We start from the raw sequence: 20,212 nt of genomic DNA on the forward strand, positions 1-20,212 counted from the left end.
ACTTTAATTATCCAGATATAGACTGGGCAGAAGGAACCACGCATTAAGCCAAGGCTCGGCAGTTCCTAAATGTTTTGCAGGACAATTTCATGGGTCAGATGATGAATGCACCGACCAGAAACAATGCGGTACTTGACCTACTGATTACCAACAATACAGACCTGCTCATGGATCTAGAAATACGGGGCAACTTAGGAAACAGTGACCATAGGTCAATTAGTTTCAGTATTAATCATAGTAATAGGAAACACAAGGGTAATATAAGGACACTAAATTTCAAAAGAGCCAATTTCCCAAAACTGCGCTCTATGCTAGAAAATATCAAATGGGATAGAACCCTGGGAACAAAGAACACGGAGGAAAAATGGGAGTGCTTCAAGAGCATACTAAACAAAGGGATTGGCCAGTCCATTCCAAAGGGAAATAAATTTAAAAGAGCAAAACTAAACCCTGGGTGGCTAAACTCTAGCATAAAAATGCTTAATACTAAATAAAAGGCCTTCAAAAAATACAAGGCTGAGGGGTCATTGGCAGCATTCAAGCATTACAAAGAGTGTAATAAGAAATGTAAAGGCGAAATCAAGGCGGCTAAAATTGAACACGAGAGACATATAGCGGAGGAGAGTAAGAAAAACCCTAAGAAATTCTTTAAGTATATAAATAGTAAGAAAGCGAGGCCAGAACACATTGGCCCCATAAAAGACGACGAAGGGAAGCTGGCCACAGAGGACAGAGAGAAGGCGAAATGTTAAATAATTTCTTCTCTTCAGTCTTCACAAAAGAATCGGGGGGCTACACGTACCCAGCTTGTAAGGCCAAACTAAACAACACACCTCAGGAAGTGCCGCCATGGCTAACAGAAGATAGACTTAAAACTAAACTAGAGAAACTTAACCTAAATAAATCTCCGGGACCGGATGGCTTGCACCCGAGGGTTCCTAAAGAGCTCAGCCAGGTGAAAGCCAGACCATTATTCTTGATCTTTAAGGATAGTTTACAGACGGTATGGTGCCAGCTGATTGGAAAAAAGCCAACGTGGTACCAATATTTAAAGAAGGGCCGAGATATATCCTGGGTAACTATAGACCAGTCAGCCTAACATCAGTAGTCTGCAAGATTTTGGAGGGGTTGTTAAGAGACCACATACAAGACTTTAGTAATGAAAACGGTGCTTTTCACAGATGAGAGCAGGTTCCCCCTGAGCACATGTGACAGACGTGGAAGAGTCTGGGGAAGCCATGGAGAATGTTATGCTGCCTGTAACATCCTTCAGCATGACCGGTTTGGTGATGGGTCAGTGATGGTCTGGGGAGGCATATCCATGGAGGGACGCACAGACCTCTACAGGATAGACAATGGCACCCTGACTGCCATTAGGTATCGGGATGAAATCTTTGGATCCATTGTCAGACCCTACGCTTGTGCAGTGGGTCCTGTGTTCCTCTTGGTGCACGACAATGCCCGGCCCCATGTGGCGAGAGAATGCAGCCAGTTCCTGGAGAATGAAGGAATTGATACCATTGAATGGCCCCCACGTTATTGACCTAAATCAATGGAACATTATGTTTTGGTCCATCCAAAGCAACCAGGTTGCACCTCAGTCTGTTCAGGAGCTCAGTGATGCTCTGGTCCAGATCTTGGAGGAAATACCCCAGGACACCATCTATCGTCTCAGGAGCATGCCTCGACGTTGTCAGACATGCATACAAGCACATGGGGGGCCATACAAACTACTGAGTACCATTTTGAGTTGCTGCAATGAAATTTCAGCACAATGGACTAGCCTGCTGCATCATTTTTTCACTTTGAGTTTGGGGGTGTCTTTGAATTCAGCCCTCTGTAGGGTGATAATTTTAATTTCCATCAAATGTTGTGGCATCCTTTCCTTCCTAACACATTACCCAATACCCAGTCCATACCAGTATAGATATCCAGCGTGAGATTTTTTCCCCATTGAGATCTGATGTGTTTTCAAAGTGTTCCTTTAATTTTTTTGAGTAGTGTATTAGAATAGAGTTGTGAAGCTGGGTGAGCAGCTTAACAGGGAGACATACAGTATAAATATATCATTCAAAACAATTGAGTTTAGGCCCAGTTACCAGAAACAGAACTTTACTGTTTTTTTTATATTTATATTGATTACCCTTAAAGAACTGCATAAAAGATGGGTGGATGAATACGTTTCATCACACACCAGATCTCCAGATTTGCAACCCTATCCCTGTCGCTGACATATGCCATACATCGGCAGCAGTGCTTACTTGTAAACGGACTCCCAGCCATTATAGCTGACCGGAATCGGTTTACATTTTAGTTGCAGCCTGTTGGCTTTCTACTAGAGGTGATTCAGGTGGCTTTTTTTTTTTCCACTGAAAATATGGGTTTGATAAACAGTCGCGCTAATATGAAGGTACAACTACCACTATTTTTTTTTCTCTGTTTATAGAAAATATGTAATGGTTGGAGCACGTTTAAGAAATCTTCTGGCCTATAAGTAGTATTTTAACCACTTGCCGACCGCCGCCAGTACATATACGGCGACAGTCAGCCCCTCCTGGGCTAAGTGAAAAAAAGGACGTCAATTTCATTTGGGTACAGCGTCACACGACCGCGCAATTGTCCGTTAAAGTCACACAGTGCCGATTCGCAAAATAGGCCCTGGTCTTTGAGCAGCCATATCCTCCGGGGCTTAAGTGGTTAACATATGTTAAAACAATATGTCAAAAAAAGGCTTTGGCAGTAAAATGGTTACTAGCGACATTTTATGGATCTTTAGGAGGTAAGGTTTAAAAAAATAAATGTCATTTTTAAGAATTTATCTATAAATTGATGAACTGCACTCATCCCAGCCCCCACCTTTAGGCACAATCAAAGCAACAGCCAGTTTTAGTGATCGTCCCATGAAATGTTATACTTATGGCTCTTCTATCACTGCATGTTCTAGACTTATTCTTCACTCTCTTCTCCAGGTTACAGCGCATACATCTTTCCTGTATCAGCCGAGCCCCATATTTAACTTCCCCCTCCACCAAACAGAAAAGGCAGACGGCTTCATCAACCCTACTGAAAGGTAAGAAGCAAATTGCGATCTATTGTATGCAGATGAACCAGGTGACCGTTAAAGAGGAAGTAAAGCTTCCTCTGTAACTTGTACCTATAGGAAAGCCTTTAATAAGGCTTACCAATTATTTCTGAGTTCAGATCCACTTTAAAGGAAACAATGGACCCTCCATTGCTGACCCCCTTGTAAAAATACTAATGACTGTCTGTCTCTGACTTCAGTATTTCCTAAATTGCTGATTTGCAGTGAGAGTGCAGATTAAAAATTTGCACTAAAGTCAGATCATGTCCTGATTTGTACTTGTTTTTCCTTAGAGCCTTAGATAAAGTATTAAAGCCATTTGATCGGCCTGACTGCCAAGGCAACCTACAGTACAGGCATCTTTAACTTGTGCTTTGCAGATATATATAATAGTTTGTATTTTTTTTTCTTTTAGGAGAGAAGAGCCAGTCCTACCAGTTGGTAATACAGAACACACGGAGACCTTGAGACGTTTCCAGGAGTCATTACACCAAGCAGAACAGTACACACGGAGTGCAGAGCACTTGGATGTCCTTTCACAGTCCTCTCGAACATCTCTGCTGTCTGCACTCAGGTAGGGGAATGAGACCTTAAGAGTTCTTTCACACAGGCATTGAAAATAGGAGGTTGGGTCGCATTTTTACCTCTTCCTGACCACCTATGAACATCACTCAAAATGGCTAAAATTGAGAACGGATGGAGGTGTACACACTGCTGCCTTGGTGCTGCCACAGGTTGTGGCGAGGTAAAAATAACTGCCTGCAGAGTTCCGCAGGTATTTATGCTATCCAACCTCCTCCATTCACTTGTATTGAAATGCACCACAAGTATGCCTGTGCAGTTGCAAAATGTCAAAAGTCATAATTTCCCCTTTGAGCCTTGTGAAAAAAAAAAATGAAAAAGAAAAAAAACATGTTTGAGGAGCGTTAGCTGACAGGACTTGAACACCTGTGCAACGCGTTCAAAACATTTATTATTTCTATGGGTGCGTTTATTGCCCATTAATGGCTGCTTTAGAATTAAATTTATGTGTGAAAGAGTCCTTAAATCATGACTACTGTTGTGCTAATGTGGATTCCAGCCATCAGACTTATGTGTTTAAAAGATAAAGCCGGCCATGGACGGAGAACATTTTTCCCCTGCAACCACGCATTGCAGGAAAGAAAATCACTCGATCACTGACTGTGTTGATGGGGGAATCCCTCCCGCCAAGCCATTGTGTTCTCCCAGTTGGGGGGGGGACCATCCCTGCACAGTGATTGCTAGCAGCAATTACAGACGCTAGCAATAATCGCATGTAAAATCCGACAGGCTGGTTGTACCTAAGTTGATTGTTCAATCAACTTTGGTACATTCAGCCTGCCCATACATGGTTCGAATCTCATCTGGTTCCTGCTGAACTGGCTATGATTTTGAACCCTCTATTGCTGGCTTAAGTTAACCTTTGGGAACATGTTACGCGTTTCACCCATTTTTAAGGTAACGTTCCTGATCCTGAAACCGCTCCCTAGTCCCTGAACTCCTTGTGACAGTAGGCCAGGGATCTTCTTTCCATATCTGCTGTCACTATTTGAAAAGAACGCAGCCATGTGGGGTTCCGCCCACAGGGCCATGTCATTCCTTCACAGAGTTCTGTGAATTAATGAACTACAAGTACCGACAGCCTTTGTGGCTGTTGGCTAATAATAAAATTACTTGCCCATAGGATGTACGGGCAGACAGCTTGGGCAGACTGCTTACACTGACAGTCTGTAGATCTGCATGGCACCAGCAATCTGCTGATCGCTGGTGCAATGCTTTCCAGACTCCTACAAAAAAAAAATAAATGCACATTTCTCTTACGTCCACTGACAGTCGCCGCCCACTCATACAGTCTTCACTACTGGGATGTCTGAGCGGGCTTCTAAGAAAAGGCCCAGGCTTTCTTAGTCTTCTGATTCAGAGCCAGATATGGTTGCCACAGACAGTGTACCCCCTGAGAGGTCTCAGTCCTCAGTCGGATGGGGAGTAGGAGGAGGTGGAGGGGGAGGATTCCCCCTCCGGGTCCGCAAGAGAACGCGCTGCAATTTCTGCGCTCATTAGCTCGGTTAAAGACACGCTACATTTAGAAGATGAGCCCCACCTGCCGGGTAAGCGGTCTTCCTTTGGGACCCGCAAAGCCCAAAAGTCGGTTCAGGTGTTTCCCTGTCCCGCTGAGTTTCACGAAACAGTGAATGAACAATGGCACAATTTAAAGCGCAATTTTGTGGTGCCTAAGCAGTTTCAGTACCGTTATCCCTTTGCGTCTCCGGTGGATTCGTGCTGGACTGTGGCCCCTAAGGTGGACCACACTGTGTCCAGGTTAAATAAAGCCACTTTGATGCCCGCGGAGGATTCTCCGGTGTTTAGAGATCCGGCGGATAGGCGGGTGGAGTCTCTTAACCGCCACTCCTATCTGGTGGCAGGTTCCTTGATGAAACCGTGTTCGCCTCAGTAATGGTCTCTCAGGCTGTGGTGGAGTGGACTAAGGTGCTAAGACGCACCCTTGTGGCTGATTCCGCCCCTCCTGCTGCTCTGGAGATGGTGGACCAAATTATTCAGGCTGTTTTATACCTGTGTGACGCGACCTTGGATGAGGCCCCTTTAGTCTCACGCTTATCTGCAGTCGTTAATAATGTGCATACTAGCACATTATGACATTGTCTTGCAGGTTTTATTTTTTTTGTTAGGGTATACAACCGCTTTATCGGACTCCTAGATTCAAAGCAGATTTATTAATCCCTGTAGTAGGGGCATTTGGACAGGAGACAATCAACTTTACCAGTAGGTATTTAGAGTGTGGGAAGAAACCATCACAAGCACAGGAAGAACATGCAAACTCCATGCAGATAGTGTTCTTGCTAGGATCTGCATTGGGGACCCCAATTCTGCAAAGCAGACATGCCAACCCTTAAACCATTGTGCTTTCCTGACTTTTTATAGCAAGGCAATAGCTGTAAAATGATTGGTTTATATGTTTTTAAAAGGTTGATTCTACACTACATGAGAATCGCCTGCAATTACTGGATGAGAAGTGGGCAATGTAGGGCAAGAGTGCTTAGTGCCATACACAGATCATGACAAATTTGGTAAAAAAATAAATAAAACTTTTAGCTGCTCCCAATCATTACATTTCTTTGTAAAAACTTGGATGATTTGGTTAGAAAAGCATTTTCAGGAAAGATCACATGGTCAGATAAAACTTCACGTGTCTGCAAATAAACGTCCTTTATTTACCTGCAAATCTTTGGTTTGTATGTTTTCTCTTAAAGCTGAACTCTGGGCAAAACATTTTCTCCTCAATAGCCCCAAAGGATATCAATCGGTCTTGTGTGCACCAAAGGCATTTGCAACCTCCGATATTACCTTACAAAAGTCACAGTGACCTCATCATTGTGTTGTGCAGCCTGTGCACGAGCAGAGCTGTGGGAGGGATCTGGCATGCCCCACCCACTACAGGCTGCCTGCAGAAAACTACAGGAGGGGGCGGAGACAAGACCAGTCACCCTGCACAAGCAGAGAGAGCAGCAGTGAGCGGTCTTTATTACAGGAGGCTCATGCACAGAGCTAAAGTCTCTCACTGGATTACTTCACAGATCTGGAAAAAATACACAAACCAGACAAAAGTTCATAAGTAAGGATACACATGGCTCTTGTATTTAAACAATTTGTCACAGAGTTCAGCTTTAATCCTGTACGGCCATATTGCATGAATATGTCTTACAATGAACACAGGAGAAATGTTGTGATGTCTGTCCTGACCTGTGCTCCATTGCAAAGTCTCTACTTGAATGAGTTTATATTATTTTTTTTTTTAGGAAAAATCTTAATGAGCTGGATGATATTCAGAAGTATTTTAACCAGAAGCTGTATAGGAGCCTCTCGAGTACAGCGACACCTGGAGGAGCCACAGAACATATCACAGAAAGCAAGCCTCCCATCTCCACCAGCTCTGAGGAGGACATAGATGCTCAGTTATTGCTGAAGAAATCCAGTCAGTTGGTTTCACAAGTCAGCAACCTCATCACTGGTGAGAAACAGAATTCAACGAATTTTATAAAATCTAAAACAAAAATAGTGCAGCGCTGTTATAGCAAACATTATCCAATAATCATATATAAAAGTCCCACAACCAGGGCTTTTTTTCAGCAGGAACGCAGTTCCGGCACCTCCAGCACTGAATGTATGTAATAGCAAGGGGTGTGGGGTGTGTTGGAGGGTCTCTTGATGCTGGCTGCTTGGGGATCTTTTGTTACTGGTAGGGATATATTATTGTGTGTGGATCTATTGTTGCTACTGGGGGAATCTATTGTTGCTACTGGGGGTCTTATGTGGTTGGTAGGGATCTCCTGTTGAGGTAGAGGTCTATTGTTGACTGATCTATGTATACTGGTTGCTGGGAGAGCCATTGTTGCTACTGGAGGGGGTCTAATGTTGCTGGGGTGGATTTTTAGTTGCTGGGTATTTTGTTTTGCGTGGGAGTTGGGTAGGAGGTGGAACCAAGGGACAGTGCTCAGAGGTGGGTAGTGGGTGGAGACAAGGGGTGACTCAGAAGGGGAGAGTTTCTGCACCTATTTTCCAAGAAAAGAAGCCCTGCCCACAACCATTGTGATAGGTAGGAGATCCTGATGAGATCCTGATGTAGACCCAGTGACACCTCTCGCACTCAAATCCTGCTCACCAGATCTCGTGTGACCCCCCTGTTAAATTGGTCAACAAAAGCCTGTGTGTATATCGGCTCGCCAGCCACAGTAGTAAGGGAAGAACAGCATCAGATAAAACCAGGAATTACTTCCATGAGGTGTAATAGACTCCAGCAAAGTCGTAACCTAAAAAATAAAAGATTGCCAACATAGTGTGATATTGTATAAACAATCAATTGTGGGTACACTCACATTATCTGCATAAAATGCAGGCATTGATTGGCGTATCAAATACTGAACATCCTCGACATCCAGCAGTTAAAAATGTTTAACTTCTGAGACGATTTTTCAAACGGCCTTCAGGTGCTGGCATGGCCATCTTGACTAAGGGAAACCGGCAGCGAAGCCCCGTGGCTTCACAGTTGGTTTCCTTCTGTGCTACGCTTTGTGAATGGGCTGACTGTGGGAGAAGAAGGTGGGGGGGGCTCCAAGCTTCCGGCTCAGTTCGCCAAGGCGAACTGAGCTGGAAGTGGGGGGCAGGTACCTTGTCAAAACCAGGTACCTGCTCCCACCTTCCCAAAAAGGTGCCAAATGTGGCAGCAGAGGGGGAGGAGGCAGACAAGTGGCACTTTCCCCTTTAAACCATTTGTAGAGTACTGCACTTATTTATTTTTTTGAAAAATTTTATTTATGAATTTTGTAACAGAACAAACAAGACAAACATAGAAAAAAAGTCAAAAACATCCCCCACTCACCCCCTTGGTAGTGCAGTAGTTCTTGGCATGGAACACAATTACAGAGAGAAGAATAAAAATACCCCCTCCTAATGCCTACTAGTAATCAGGAGCGGCATAGGAGCCAGTAAGTACACCAAGCCATCAGACGGACAGGGTCTAGGCCAAACTCCCCAGGTCTCAAGTGCGGTGATCGCTCAAAAATACATCAATTAAGAGTCTCTGATGTAGCTAACCAGCATTGCAACTTCTGTTTTGGCCATGCATCCCCCACCACTCTGTTCTGCTGCAGGGAGAAAAATGGTATTTCTGGTTAAAGTGGAGTTCCACCCATTTTAACAAGTTGAGATGTACGTAATCCCCTTTAAATATGCTTTTACCAATGCAAACAATTTATTTTTATTTTTCTAAGAAAATACCGTTTTTCTTCTTTATTCATCTTCACTTCAGGGTCCTGCTGCCTATAGGCGATTACGTCACTCGACGATTTGCAAGGGCTGCAGGGATATCGGCGTAGTGTATCCCAGCAGCCCTTGCGAATCGCCTAATGACGAAATCTCGTGTTATTTCCAGTTCTCAGGGATGTATTGCATTCAGTCCGCACTCTGCTCCGCCTCCGCCCGCCTCCTCTCAGTGACTGAAAGCATTATATCCCGTAGAACTCACTGAGAGGAGGCGGGGCGGAGGCGGGGTGAAGCGGGGAGTGAATGCAATACATCCCTGAGAACTGGAAATAACACGAGATTTCATCATTAGGCGATTCGCAAGGGCTGCTGGGATACACTACGCCGATATCCCAGGAGCCCTTGCGAATCGCCGAGTGACGTAATCGCCGAAAGGCAGCAGGACCCGGAAGTGCAGATGAAGAAAGAAGAAAAACGGTGTTTCCTTACAAAAAGAATAAAATAAATTGTTTGCATTGGTAAAAGCATATTTAAAGGGGATTACGTACATCTCAACTTGTTAAAATGGGTGGAACTCCACTTTAAGGAGGCACATGGTGTGACGGTGGTGGGTATCAGACCCCTGCCCTTCTCACTAACTTGTGACCGAGGACCAGGCAATCTCACACCCTGCCGTCACTTGCGTAACAATGCCACTCTCAGCTGCACCTGGCACAAAGATTTTCCAGCTTGCGGGACCACAATCTAGATGCCAGCAGGCTGAGAACGATTGTCACCGGGCTAATTAAGCAATTAACCCTTTCTCTGCCACCACCGCTATGTTATTTTATGAGCCCAGCGGACGCTCGTAATTTTAGAAATACCAATTATGACTTTAGAATAATCATCTGTAACACGCACTGTCACCGCAGACAGGGATGTCCAGAGGATTTATTCTAGACAGTAGCGCTCTTCAAGAGACAGGTTCTTTGGTTAGCTTGCATTAAGAGCTTAGAGACAAGATTAACACTTTTCAAAACAAGGTTTAATAATAAAAAGGTTAAAATTGGTGCAAATACAAATATTTACAGAAAAATGGGTTTCAAAGAAATAGACACACAATTCAGCAATTTAGAAAAAAAAGATAAAGAATTAGAAATAAGAATACTTGCAGTCAATGTCCTTGTATTATCAGAGTTTCAGAAGCTGAGCCAGTTCTCAAAGTGATAGTTAAATATTCCTTCTTCGATGGTACAGGAGAACTGAGAACTCATCTGCTTCTCTCCTTTTTCTCTGAGACCGCAGGGGGTGTCACCAGAAGTCCCTGACCAATAAACAAAGTGGCCCTGGGCGGCCCTGAGGCTCAGACAATGCTAAGGAACCTCCCGTTTAGACAGATTTATAATTATATCTCAAAATATGTAAGGGTTACATTCTTTAAACTGCTAGTTCATCACTCAGCATGTGATTTGGCTTCAAAAGATACTAAACATGAATATGTTATCATACAGGGAAATATCTTATGGCTACCTTCTATTCTATATGTGACAGGGTGGTCATGTATGATCTTAATTTGATCGGTATTTTATTTCTCATCCAAATATATACCTTTTGTTAATGTGTCATGTTCCTGTCTGCATTTGTGGATTGGGTATAAATTGTGAGAGGTATTGGTACATCTCAAATTAAAAATTTGGCTGTGGAATTTATGAGGCGGCTCTGGCCAGCCTTAGTGGACATCTGCTAAGATTATGACCTGGCCTGTACATCTGCCAGGGTTTTGCCTGTGGAGATAAGGAGTTCTTTGAAGTGCCAGCTATTTGAAGCCTCTACATTCCTACATTAATTAGCTCAAGGAAGGGGCTGGGTGAATGAGTGGTCTTTATAACTGTCATGTCTGAACTCTTCAAACAAAATGGTTGCTTGCGACAGCTTTTCTCTAGCGCTCATCGACAGACGTAGTCCTCGGTGATACACCACCTTCGGGTTATGTTACCTCCGCAGGAGCAGGACTAGACAGGAAATTAAAAAGCTCTGGCCACACCCTAGGGGCAGTCCCAGAGGGTATATCCTCTCTCTCTCTGCCTCAGCAAATCAGTTATTTTCTGTCTAGTTAGGAGTAAGGACCTAGACACCTTGCTGGGATCTTAGGTCCTGGCAAGATTATTTTCTTAAAAAGATTTTTTAGACAGCTTTTTTCTCCAGTGTTCCTGTGAGATCTTCAAGCAAGAAAGCTGAACTGGGCGACGGGCTGGATGTTGAGATCCGGTGGTCACCCCAGTTCAGCCTACGAGCGCGTGCAGGCCATAGCTCCGCGCTGGGTCGGCCGCGACAAAGTCCCATTAAAGGACTGTCCACGCGAGTTAAACGTCTCGCCGAAACGCCAAAGACCATGAGTCACGGCGTCCGTATCGGTCGACAGCCCTCCCGCCCCGGTGGAGAGGGGTACTGTCAGGAGTTGGTGCCCGCCTGGTTCCGGTATGGTGAGTAGTATGTTCCCCCTTTTTCCCTGACGGGTTTGGTGGTGAACGCGGGCCCCTTTCTGTATGGTAAGAAAGAGTCCTTTCTATCCTATAACATGTCACAAATCCTCCTACTTTGAGTGTGATTTATGTGTGCAAAAGCCAGGAGGCTTGGCTTGGGAGCTAACAATCTATTGTATACATGTTTTAAAGATGTAATCTGTGGCATTCTGGGAATCTTATGGGTTAAGTATAAGCTACCTACCAGTCAGAAGCCACGGACATGTAGACTGCCTTCCAAATCAGATCTCCAGCTAATAGCAGGCCTCCCGAACGGCCACGCGGTCCGCCAGGGCCGGTACCGCCAACCACGCCATATCCCCATGCAGAGAGAGTGTTGTGTGCCCTGCAGCACACCGCTATTCAGTTTAGGCCGCCGCCATTTTTTTTTTTTTGCTGGATCGCACGAGCCGCCATTTTGGCGTAGCCTCGTGTCTCCAGCATGGGGGCGGCCATGTTTGAGGTGATCCTACACCTCGTGGAGCTTGGGGGAGGCGCCGGAAGGCGTGCAGAGGGGCGGAGCCGCCTCCTTTCTTCCTGGGCAGCCAGCCAAGAGACTTCCTGTTTGTCGAGACAGCGCTGTAAGCTGTTGCAGTTTAACTCTGAGCATCAAGTGGTGAGCCTGGGGGTCTATCTCTCTCTCTCTCGATCGATAGGGATCCCTAAGCAGGTAACACTAAGGGGCTTTTTGTGGCGCTGGGGGTCAGAAAAGAAAAAAAAAAAAAAAAAGTTTTTTTCTTTACTTTTGAATTATATTATCCAGGAAGTAACTGGAGTTATTATGGACCCTGCCACACATATTCCCCCACCTGTTTCCCTCGAGGGGGCCTCGGGACCCGCCGGTGCACAGAGTATAGAGTCATTTACAGCAATTTTGGAGTCTATGGTGGCTCGGGTGGAGGCGGCCTGTCAGGGACGGGGGTCTAGGAAGCGACCCCCGCCTACCCCTATACCATCTGACACCTCTGACTCAGATTCAGAGATGGTCACGGCAGTTGCAGGTTCCTCTGCAAGGGCTGTTATCCCAGGTAAAGCCCCCTCAGACAGTGAGGAGGACGCTTCTTCTCTTGCTATAATTCAGGAAGAAGCATTGGTGGACGCACTAGTTGTGGCAGTGCAAGAAACCTTAAAACTTGAGGCTTTACCGGCAGAGGCAACTGAAACATAGAGGCCTTTTGGGACTAATAAGCCCATCAAGACGGCGAATGCTTTTCCTGTACCTAAATGTTTTGGTAATCAGATTAAAGGAGAATGGGAGCATTCTAAACGTACCTTTACTATTTCCAAGCGTATTGCTAGACGCTATCCGTTTGAGGAATCCATCATTAAGAAATGGACGGTACCACCAGTCGTGGATCCGCCTATTTCCAGGCTGAATAAAGCCACGGTTATTCCAGTGGAGGACACTTCGTCCTTTAAGGATCCGGTGGATCGAAAGATAGAAGCAGAGTCCCGCACTATCTTTTCTCTGATAGGGTCAGCATTTAGACCAGTAATCGTTATTGGTCTAGTTTCCCAGACACTTACGGAATGGGCGAAAATGGTACGCCAAGATCTTAGGGGAAAAGATATTCCCCAGGAGACATCTGATTTGATGGAACAGATCATACAAGGGCTACGGTTTATCTGTGACGCAGCCTTGGACACTACTCCCCTATTAGGGCATGCATCTAAGTTAGCAGTGATCCTCAGACGTGTGCTGTGGTTAAAATGCTGGTCAGCTGACCTAGGTTTCAAAAAGACCTTGACCAATCTCCCCTTTCAGGGGAATCGTCTATTTGGAGCCAACCTAGATGAAATCATTAAGGATGCCACTGGGGGCAAGAGCACTTTTTTGCCACAGGCTGCAAAAGCTAAGGGACCTCGCAACAAGCGAGGACCTTTCTTTACCGCCCATAAAGGGCGCCCGGCTGGTACTAGCGGGAAAGGCAAGACTCCTCCAGGAGGGTTCAAGAAGGGGACCAACCCAGCCAAACCCGAAGCAAAGGAGTACACAGCCTGAAGGTGCGCCCCCACCCGGTTTCAGGGTGGGGGGACGTTTTCACCGGTATTCAGGACATTAGATCGAGCATCAACCACTACTACCGGTGCGATTCTTCCCTTCCAACATTTAAGTACCACAGGAAGCGGTAGTTACCGTTCCCTGAAAAGATCTTTTTCTTTACCTTTTCCTAAGATTAGTCCCGATACCTCACAGGAATCGGATCTGGTTGACCAGATAGGCCAAGTAGCCTCTAGTCGGGTGACTTCGGTCCCTGAGGTTCAACCAGAAAAGATCACCCTTCCTGATAGCAATCAGGTATCTGATAAATGTGTGGGAATAGAAAACGACCAGACTTTCTCGGATGGTCGGGGCCAGATACCTCTAGGGACGCCTGGTTCAGATCCAATCAGCGCCAGTGGTCCTAGAAATTCTAGGCTGGCCTCCTCAAGCCGGCCTGGCCGACTTGGACATGTTAGTCGCAGACGTTCCGTGGGAACTTCGTCTCAGGGAGTGTCTGTGGTCTCAAGGACCAATTTACCTTCGTGCTTTACAGTCGCTGGTTTTAATGGCCTGGCCATTGAGACCCAAGTACTGAAGGACAGAGGTTTGTCTACTTCAGTCATTCCTACCCTTATTAAAGCAAGGAAAGCGACTTCCAGCAAAGTCTATTATCACACATGGAAGACTTATATTGCGTGGTGCGAATCTTTAGGATTTCCTCCACGTACCTATTCGGTGACTCGAATATTGGCCTTTTTGCAACAAGGGGTTGAGCAGAAGCTAGCCTTGAGCACCATCAAGGGTCAAGTTTCAGCATTAGCAATCTTCTTTCAGAAGCCTTTAGCTACCAAATCCTTGGTGCGGAATTTCATCCAGGGGGTGCGGCACCTGGCTCCTCCAGTCCGCGCGCCCTTACCGCCCTGGGACCTTAATTTGGTTTTGTCGGTTCTACAGAAACCTCCCTTTGAAAACATCAGGGAGATTCCCTTGCTTACTCTATCCCAGAAGGTGGCCTTCTTGGTGGCTATTACTTCTGCTCGCAGGGTGTCAGAACTGGCTGCATTATCATGCCAGTCACCATACCTAGTGATTCATAGGGATAAGGTAGTACTTCATCCTAAGCCATCTTTTCTTCCCAAGGTGGTTTCAGATTTTCATCTGAATGAAGATATTGTACTACCTTCCTTGTGTCCTCAGCCCAAGCATCATTGGGAACATGCGTTGCATTCCTTGGATGTGGTTCGGGCAATCAGGGTATACCTGAAAGCTACGGAATCATTCCGTAAGACGGATTCACTTTTTGTGATCACGGATGGCCCCAGAAAGGGTTTGCCTGCATCTGCCGCGACCATTGCCAAATGGATTAGACAAACGGTGGTACAGGCTTATTCTATTAAGGGTCAGAGTCCTCCGTTCCCTGTTAGGGCGCACTCCACTCGAGCGCTCAGTACTTCCTGGGCCTTTCGCCATCAGGCGTCAGTGGTCCAGGTATGTAAGGCGGCCACCTGGTCGTCTGTACATACCTTTACAAAATTCTATAAAATTGATGTTACGGCATCGGCGGATGCCTCATTTGGCCGCAAGGTTTTGCAGGCCGCAATTTGAGGAGACCGGTGGTCTACCTCGAGGGTTTTTTTCTGTTTGAAAAAAAAAAAAAAATTTTCTCTTTTTTTGGTTGAGTCTCATCATTAAGGATGAGCATTGTAAACTTCTAGTTGGCACCGGTTGGGCCTTCTAGATTGGGATTGATTTCCATTTTCCCACCCCTCAGTTGTGATACTGCTCTGGGACGTCCCGAAGGTGGTGTATCACCGAGGACTACGTCTGTCGATGAGCGCTAGAGAAAAATGGATTTTTGTAAAATCTTACCGTAAAATCCTTTTCTCTTAGCTCATCGACAGACGTAGTCCCCGCCCCTCTGTTTTGGAGTTGGGTTGGGTTAAATTCTCTAAGCACTGCTTTTTCACATAACTGATTTGCTGAGGCAGAGAGAGAGAGGATATACCCTCTGGGACTGCCCCTAGGGTGTGGCCAGAGCTTTTTAATTTCCTGTCTAGTCCTGCTCCTGCGGAGGTAACATAACCCGAAGGTGGTGTATCACCGAGGACTACGTCTGTCGATGAGCTAAGAGAAAAGGATTTTACGGTAAGATTTTACAAAAATCCATTTTTAGGATATCCAGTGCAGGATACCATTACACATGGGATTTAATTCCCTTTCTCCTATGTGACAATGTTAGTGTTTGGTGATTTGGCTTCTCAGACGTAAGAAATGATGGAGTCCCTGAATGGGTAAAGTATTTCTTTATACCACCAGGGTTTCATGTCTTCCAATAAACTTGAAAAGGATTTATTGATGAATAAAAATGATAATCTCTTTTTATGCAGGCAACGTACTTATGTTTTTTCTTGGTATTTCTTCTCTCCTAGGCCTCCAGGAAAAGGCTATCCTTAGAGAAGTTGCTACCAGCACAGTAGATGGTGGCAGCAGTCATCAGCCTCTAAGCGTAGCCAGGTCAGAGGTCATTGGCATACGTCCGTCTGAGAATGTGTGGCCGGTCATCGACAAGGAATTATCTGACAGTGAGGATGAATCTCACCGCGTGGTTACACCTCCATTCTCTGAAGCTGGATCTCCCATACGTTTGGAGAACAACATGGAGGACTTGTTAAGCTACACTGAGAGACAAGGCAGCTTTGCTGTGGATCGTGAGGAGGAAGAACCAGAAGACTACATTCAGCAGGACAGTGATGAGGAATACGAGGAAAATGTCATTGAACCAAGGACTCTGAATGAAATCACCACTCTGACAGACAGAACGAGCCCATGGTCTAGTATGGTGTCCGAACCAGGACATGATCTGCAGACAGAGCAGGTGGCAATGGAAGATGTTCCAACCAATAGAAATCTCCAAGACAAGCTCAGTCTGATTTCTTCGGTTCTCCAGGATGAGCAGGACAGTAACCCGAATACCGCCAGATCATGTGACTCTCATATGGCAGATGAATACCGTGAAATGACTGCAGGCAATGGTTCAGACACCCAAAACCAAGAAGCATTGGAAGACTCAGAAAGCATCCATTCACTGGGTCGGGATTCGCCAGATCTCTCAGACATCAGTGAGGAGGACAGACTGAGGGGTGAGGAACGGACTCATGGAGTGACACAACTGCCCGCTGAGATGTCGCTAAGTGGCAGTGAATCTGATGAGTCTCAGGATCTTGCTATGGAAGGAGAAGACACCGACCGAGAGGTGAGAGATGACTACAGGTCTGGGTATCAGTCATCTTCTCATCCTGAGTCTTCTCAGAGGGATACCAGTCCTTCAGTGCAGAGCGTGGAGGAGCTTCCGGACATGGCAGAAACCACCCCCATCCAGCACTTTAATCTCCTGTATCCTTACTGCTGCTGAAATGATATAGGGAACCATAGGTCACAGGGTCATTACACATTCTGTTTTAGACAGTCAACAATTCTGTGAGAAGCTCTGCACAGGTTTTTATTGCACAAAGTCCCCACATTACTTGATAAATATCAGAAATGATGCCTTGGGCAGCTTCTACAGCTGGTGAAAAATGACTCTTTATTAAAATTATAGGTGACCCAGCTAATCGTTTAACCTCTTCTGTTTAATATCCTGTTTTCTGTGATGGAAAATGTACTGAGAAGTGGCGTATCTACAGGGGTCTCAATTGCAACCTGGACCCATGCTGCAAGGGGCTCGTGCAGCCCCCCTGTACACCTGGATAGGAGAACCAGTGGGGGCGCCTGCATATAGAGGAACCTATCCCTCTATTTTCCTCCTGTAGGCGCTTAATGCATGCGGGAAGGAGAGGAGGAGAAATGGAGAGATCGGTTACTCTATTTGCAGCTGGCCCCCGCCACTTCTCCTATCCAGCTTCATTCTGCTACCCCCCTATGTACACCCCAGCCCTCTGTGCTCATTCTTGGCTCTCTCATGCCTCCCCTTTCCTGTCCCCTGCAGCTCTGTACCGATCACTGACTCTGTCCATTCATAACTGAAACTTAGTAAACTGTGTTTTCTATGCTTCACTTTGTGAATGAACGGAAAGCTCTGTACAGAGCTATTCCTGTCCATCCATTCTGTGCTGCTGAGGGTGCAGAGAAGGAGATTGAGGGCTGTGTCCTCAATCTCCTTTCTCTGTCTAAAAGGTGGAACATCAGAGGTCTGTTTAGACCACTGATATTTTAGGAAAGCCCCACAACTGAGCTCCTAAAAAAAAAAAACCTGTAAAAAAAAAAAAAAAAAAAAAAGAATAAACTGACCCCAGTGGCAGAGCTACTAGGGTCACAAAGGTCACACTTGCGACCGGGCTCAGAGGGAAGGGCCCTGGCTGGGAATCAGGGGAGCCCTTCATGGTTTCATGTCTCAGGGCCCTGAAGGTTCTAGTTACGACACTGGTACAGACTACACCAAAGGAAATCTTGGAAATCAGGATGTCTGCAACTTACAAGCTGACCTCAATGCACTGTTTTATTGGGCAACTATGTGGCAAATTAAGTTTAATGTTGATAAATGTAAAGTTATGCACTTGGAGGCTAAGAATATGCATGCATCATACATACTAGGGGGAGTAGAACTGGGGGGAATCCATAGCGGAGAAGGATCTGGGTGTTCTGGTAGATCCTAAGCTTAATAATAGCATGCAATGCCAGGCTGCAGTTTCTAAAGCAAGCAAAGTCCTTTCTTGTATTAACAGAGGCATGGACTCCAGAGAGAGAGATATAATTTTGCCCCTGTACAAATCATTAGTAAGACCTCATCTGGAATATTTTTTTGGGTTCCAGTTCTCAAAAAGGATATTGAGGAACTGGAGAAAGTGCAGAGAAGGGCAACCAAACTGATAAGAAGCATGGAAGAGCTCAGCTATGAGGAAAGATTAGAGGAACTGAATTTATTCTCTCTTGAGAAGAGGAGATTAGGGGGGATATGATCACCATGTATAAATACATAAGGGGTCCATATAGTGAACTTGGTGTTGAGTTGTTCACTTTAAGGTCATCACAGAGGACAAGGGGGCACTCTTTACGTCTGGAGGAAAACAGATTTCATCTCCAAATACGCAAAGGTTTCTTCACCGTAAGCTGTGAAAATGTGGAATAGACTCCCTCCAGAGGTGGTTCTGCACAGCTCAGTAGATTGCTTTAAAAAAGGCCTGGATTCTTTCCTGGGTGTACATAATATTAATGGGTACTAATATTTATAGGTAAAGTTGATCCAGGGAATATCCGTTTGCCTCTCAGGGGATCAGGAAGAAACTTTTTTCCCCTGCTGTAGCAAATTGGATCATGCTTTGCTGGGGTTTTCACCTTCCTCTGGATCAACTGCAGGTATAGGATTGTATATATGGGATTGTATGGTTGGGTTCTCTTTATTGTTTTTTATTGGTTGAGCCAGATGGACTTGTCTTTTTTCAACCTGACTATGTAAATCAGAAGTGCTTTCACTCCTTATTGTCTATCTTGTACTGGCTTTCCTTAACAATTCCCTGTCCAGATCTGATCCCATTCAGCTCCCAAATTTCTTTCTACCTCCTCAGCACTTGGAAGCATCAATGCGGTTACTGAGCCAGTCTTCTCTCCCATCATCCTCAGCGCAACAGGTATGTCACCGTCATTCAACAACTGCTACAGAGGAACTACAAGTCCAATAGAGTGCCTGTCTCCACATGTGGGGTTGTATGACTTGTTGCAAACAGCAGAGTAGTAATCCACTAATATCAATGATAAAAGAAATCAAATCAGCGCTAAAGCAACATAAGTAGTACAGGACCCTTTTTCGAAGTCGGAGCGACTTGTGTCGCTCCTATTAGAACGGGTCCTGTGCTAATCAATGGCCCGCGACCGAGCGCGACTTGTCAGGCTGACAAGTCGAGTGACAAGTCGCGCTAGTCTGAATGGGGACTAATGAACACTTAATATTATCAACAGCCTGACTGTATTGGTTTCATTTTTATTTTAAAATTTCAACTGGACTTTGAGTTTATAATGCATTGTACATATCTTAAATCTTTAACTACCTCAATACCGGGCACTTAAACCCCCTTCCTTCCCAGACCAATTTTCAGCTTTTAGCGCTGTTTCATTTTGAATGACAATTGCGCGGTCATGCAACACTGTACCTAAACCAAATTTATGTCATTTTTTCCCCACAAATAGAGCTTTCTTTTGGTGGTATTTGATCACCGCCAGGTTTTTTCTTTTTTGGTGCACAAATAAAAAAAGACCGAAAAGTTTGAAAAAAAGAAAAAAAGTTTTTTTGTTTAGGTTATAAAATTTTGTAAATAGATACGTTTTTTTCTGCACTGATGACGCCGCACTGACAGGCACTGACAGGCACTGATGAGGAGACACTGATGGGGTGGCACTGATGGGGTGGCACTGATATGCAGCACTGATGGGCACTGATAGGTAGCACTGATTTGCAGCACTGATATGTGGCACTGAAAGATAGCACTGATATGCAGCGCTGATGGGCACTGATAGGCAGCGCTGATGGGCACTGATAGGCAGCACTGATGGGCACTGATAGGTGGCACTGATGGGCGGCACTGATCGGCACTGATGGGCACTGATAGGCAGCACTGGTGGGAAATAATGGGCACTGGTGGGCGGCACTGATAGATGGCAATAACGGGCACTGGTGGGCAGCACTGATAGATGGCATTGGTGGGCAGCACTGATAGGGGGGCACCCCTGGCAGGCACTCTGAGCCCTGTTTGCCATCCCTGGTGGCCATGGTGGGCATCCCTGGTGGTCATGGGTGGGCATCCCTGGTGGCTTTAGTGGCACCCCCTCCCCCCAGGGCTGCACTGGTAATCAATC

General features: G+C 45.5%; 1 protein-coding gene across 1 annotated transcript in view; it reads left to right on the forward strand.

Annotated features, from left to right (window-relative positions):
* The window catches only part of C2CD3 (C2 domain containing 3 centriole elongation regulator), a 220,837-nt gene that overhangs the window by 174,882 nt on the left and 25,743 nt on the right, over positions 1-20,212 (forward strand). The window contains exons 28-32 of the mRNA XM_082245743.1: positions 2,970-3,070; positions 3,498-3,656; positions 6,919-7,130; positions 15,796-16,759; positions 18,885-18,990. Coding sequence (XP_082101869.1) covers positions 2,970-3,070; positions 3,498-3,656; positions 6,919-7,130; positions 15,796-16,759; positions 18,885-18,990 — 1,542 coding nt within the window. The remainder of the gene's footprint in view (positions 1-2,969; positions 3,071-3,497; positions 3,657-6,918; positions 7,131-15,795; positions 16,760-18,884; positions 18,991-20,212) is intronic.

The sequence above is a fragment of the Pelophylax lessonae genome (genome assembly GCF_965119305.1).
Source record: "Pelophylax lessonae genome assembly, chromosome: 2".
Taxonomy (NCBI): Eukaryota; Metazoa; Chordata; class Amphibia; order Anura; family Ranidae; genus Pelophylax; species Pelophylax lessonae.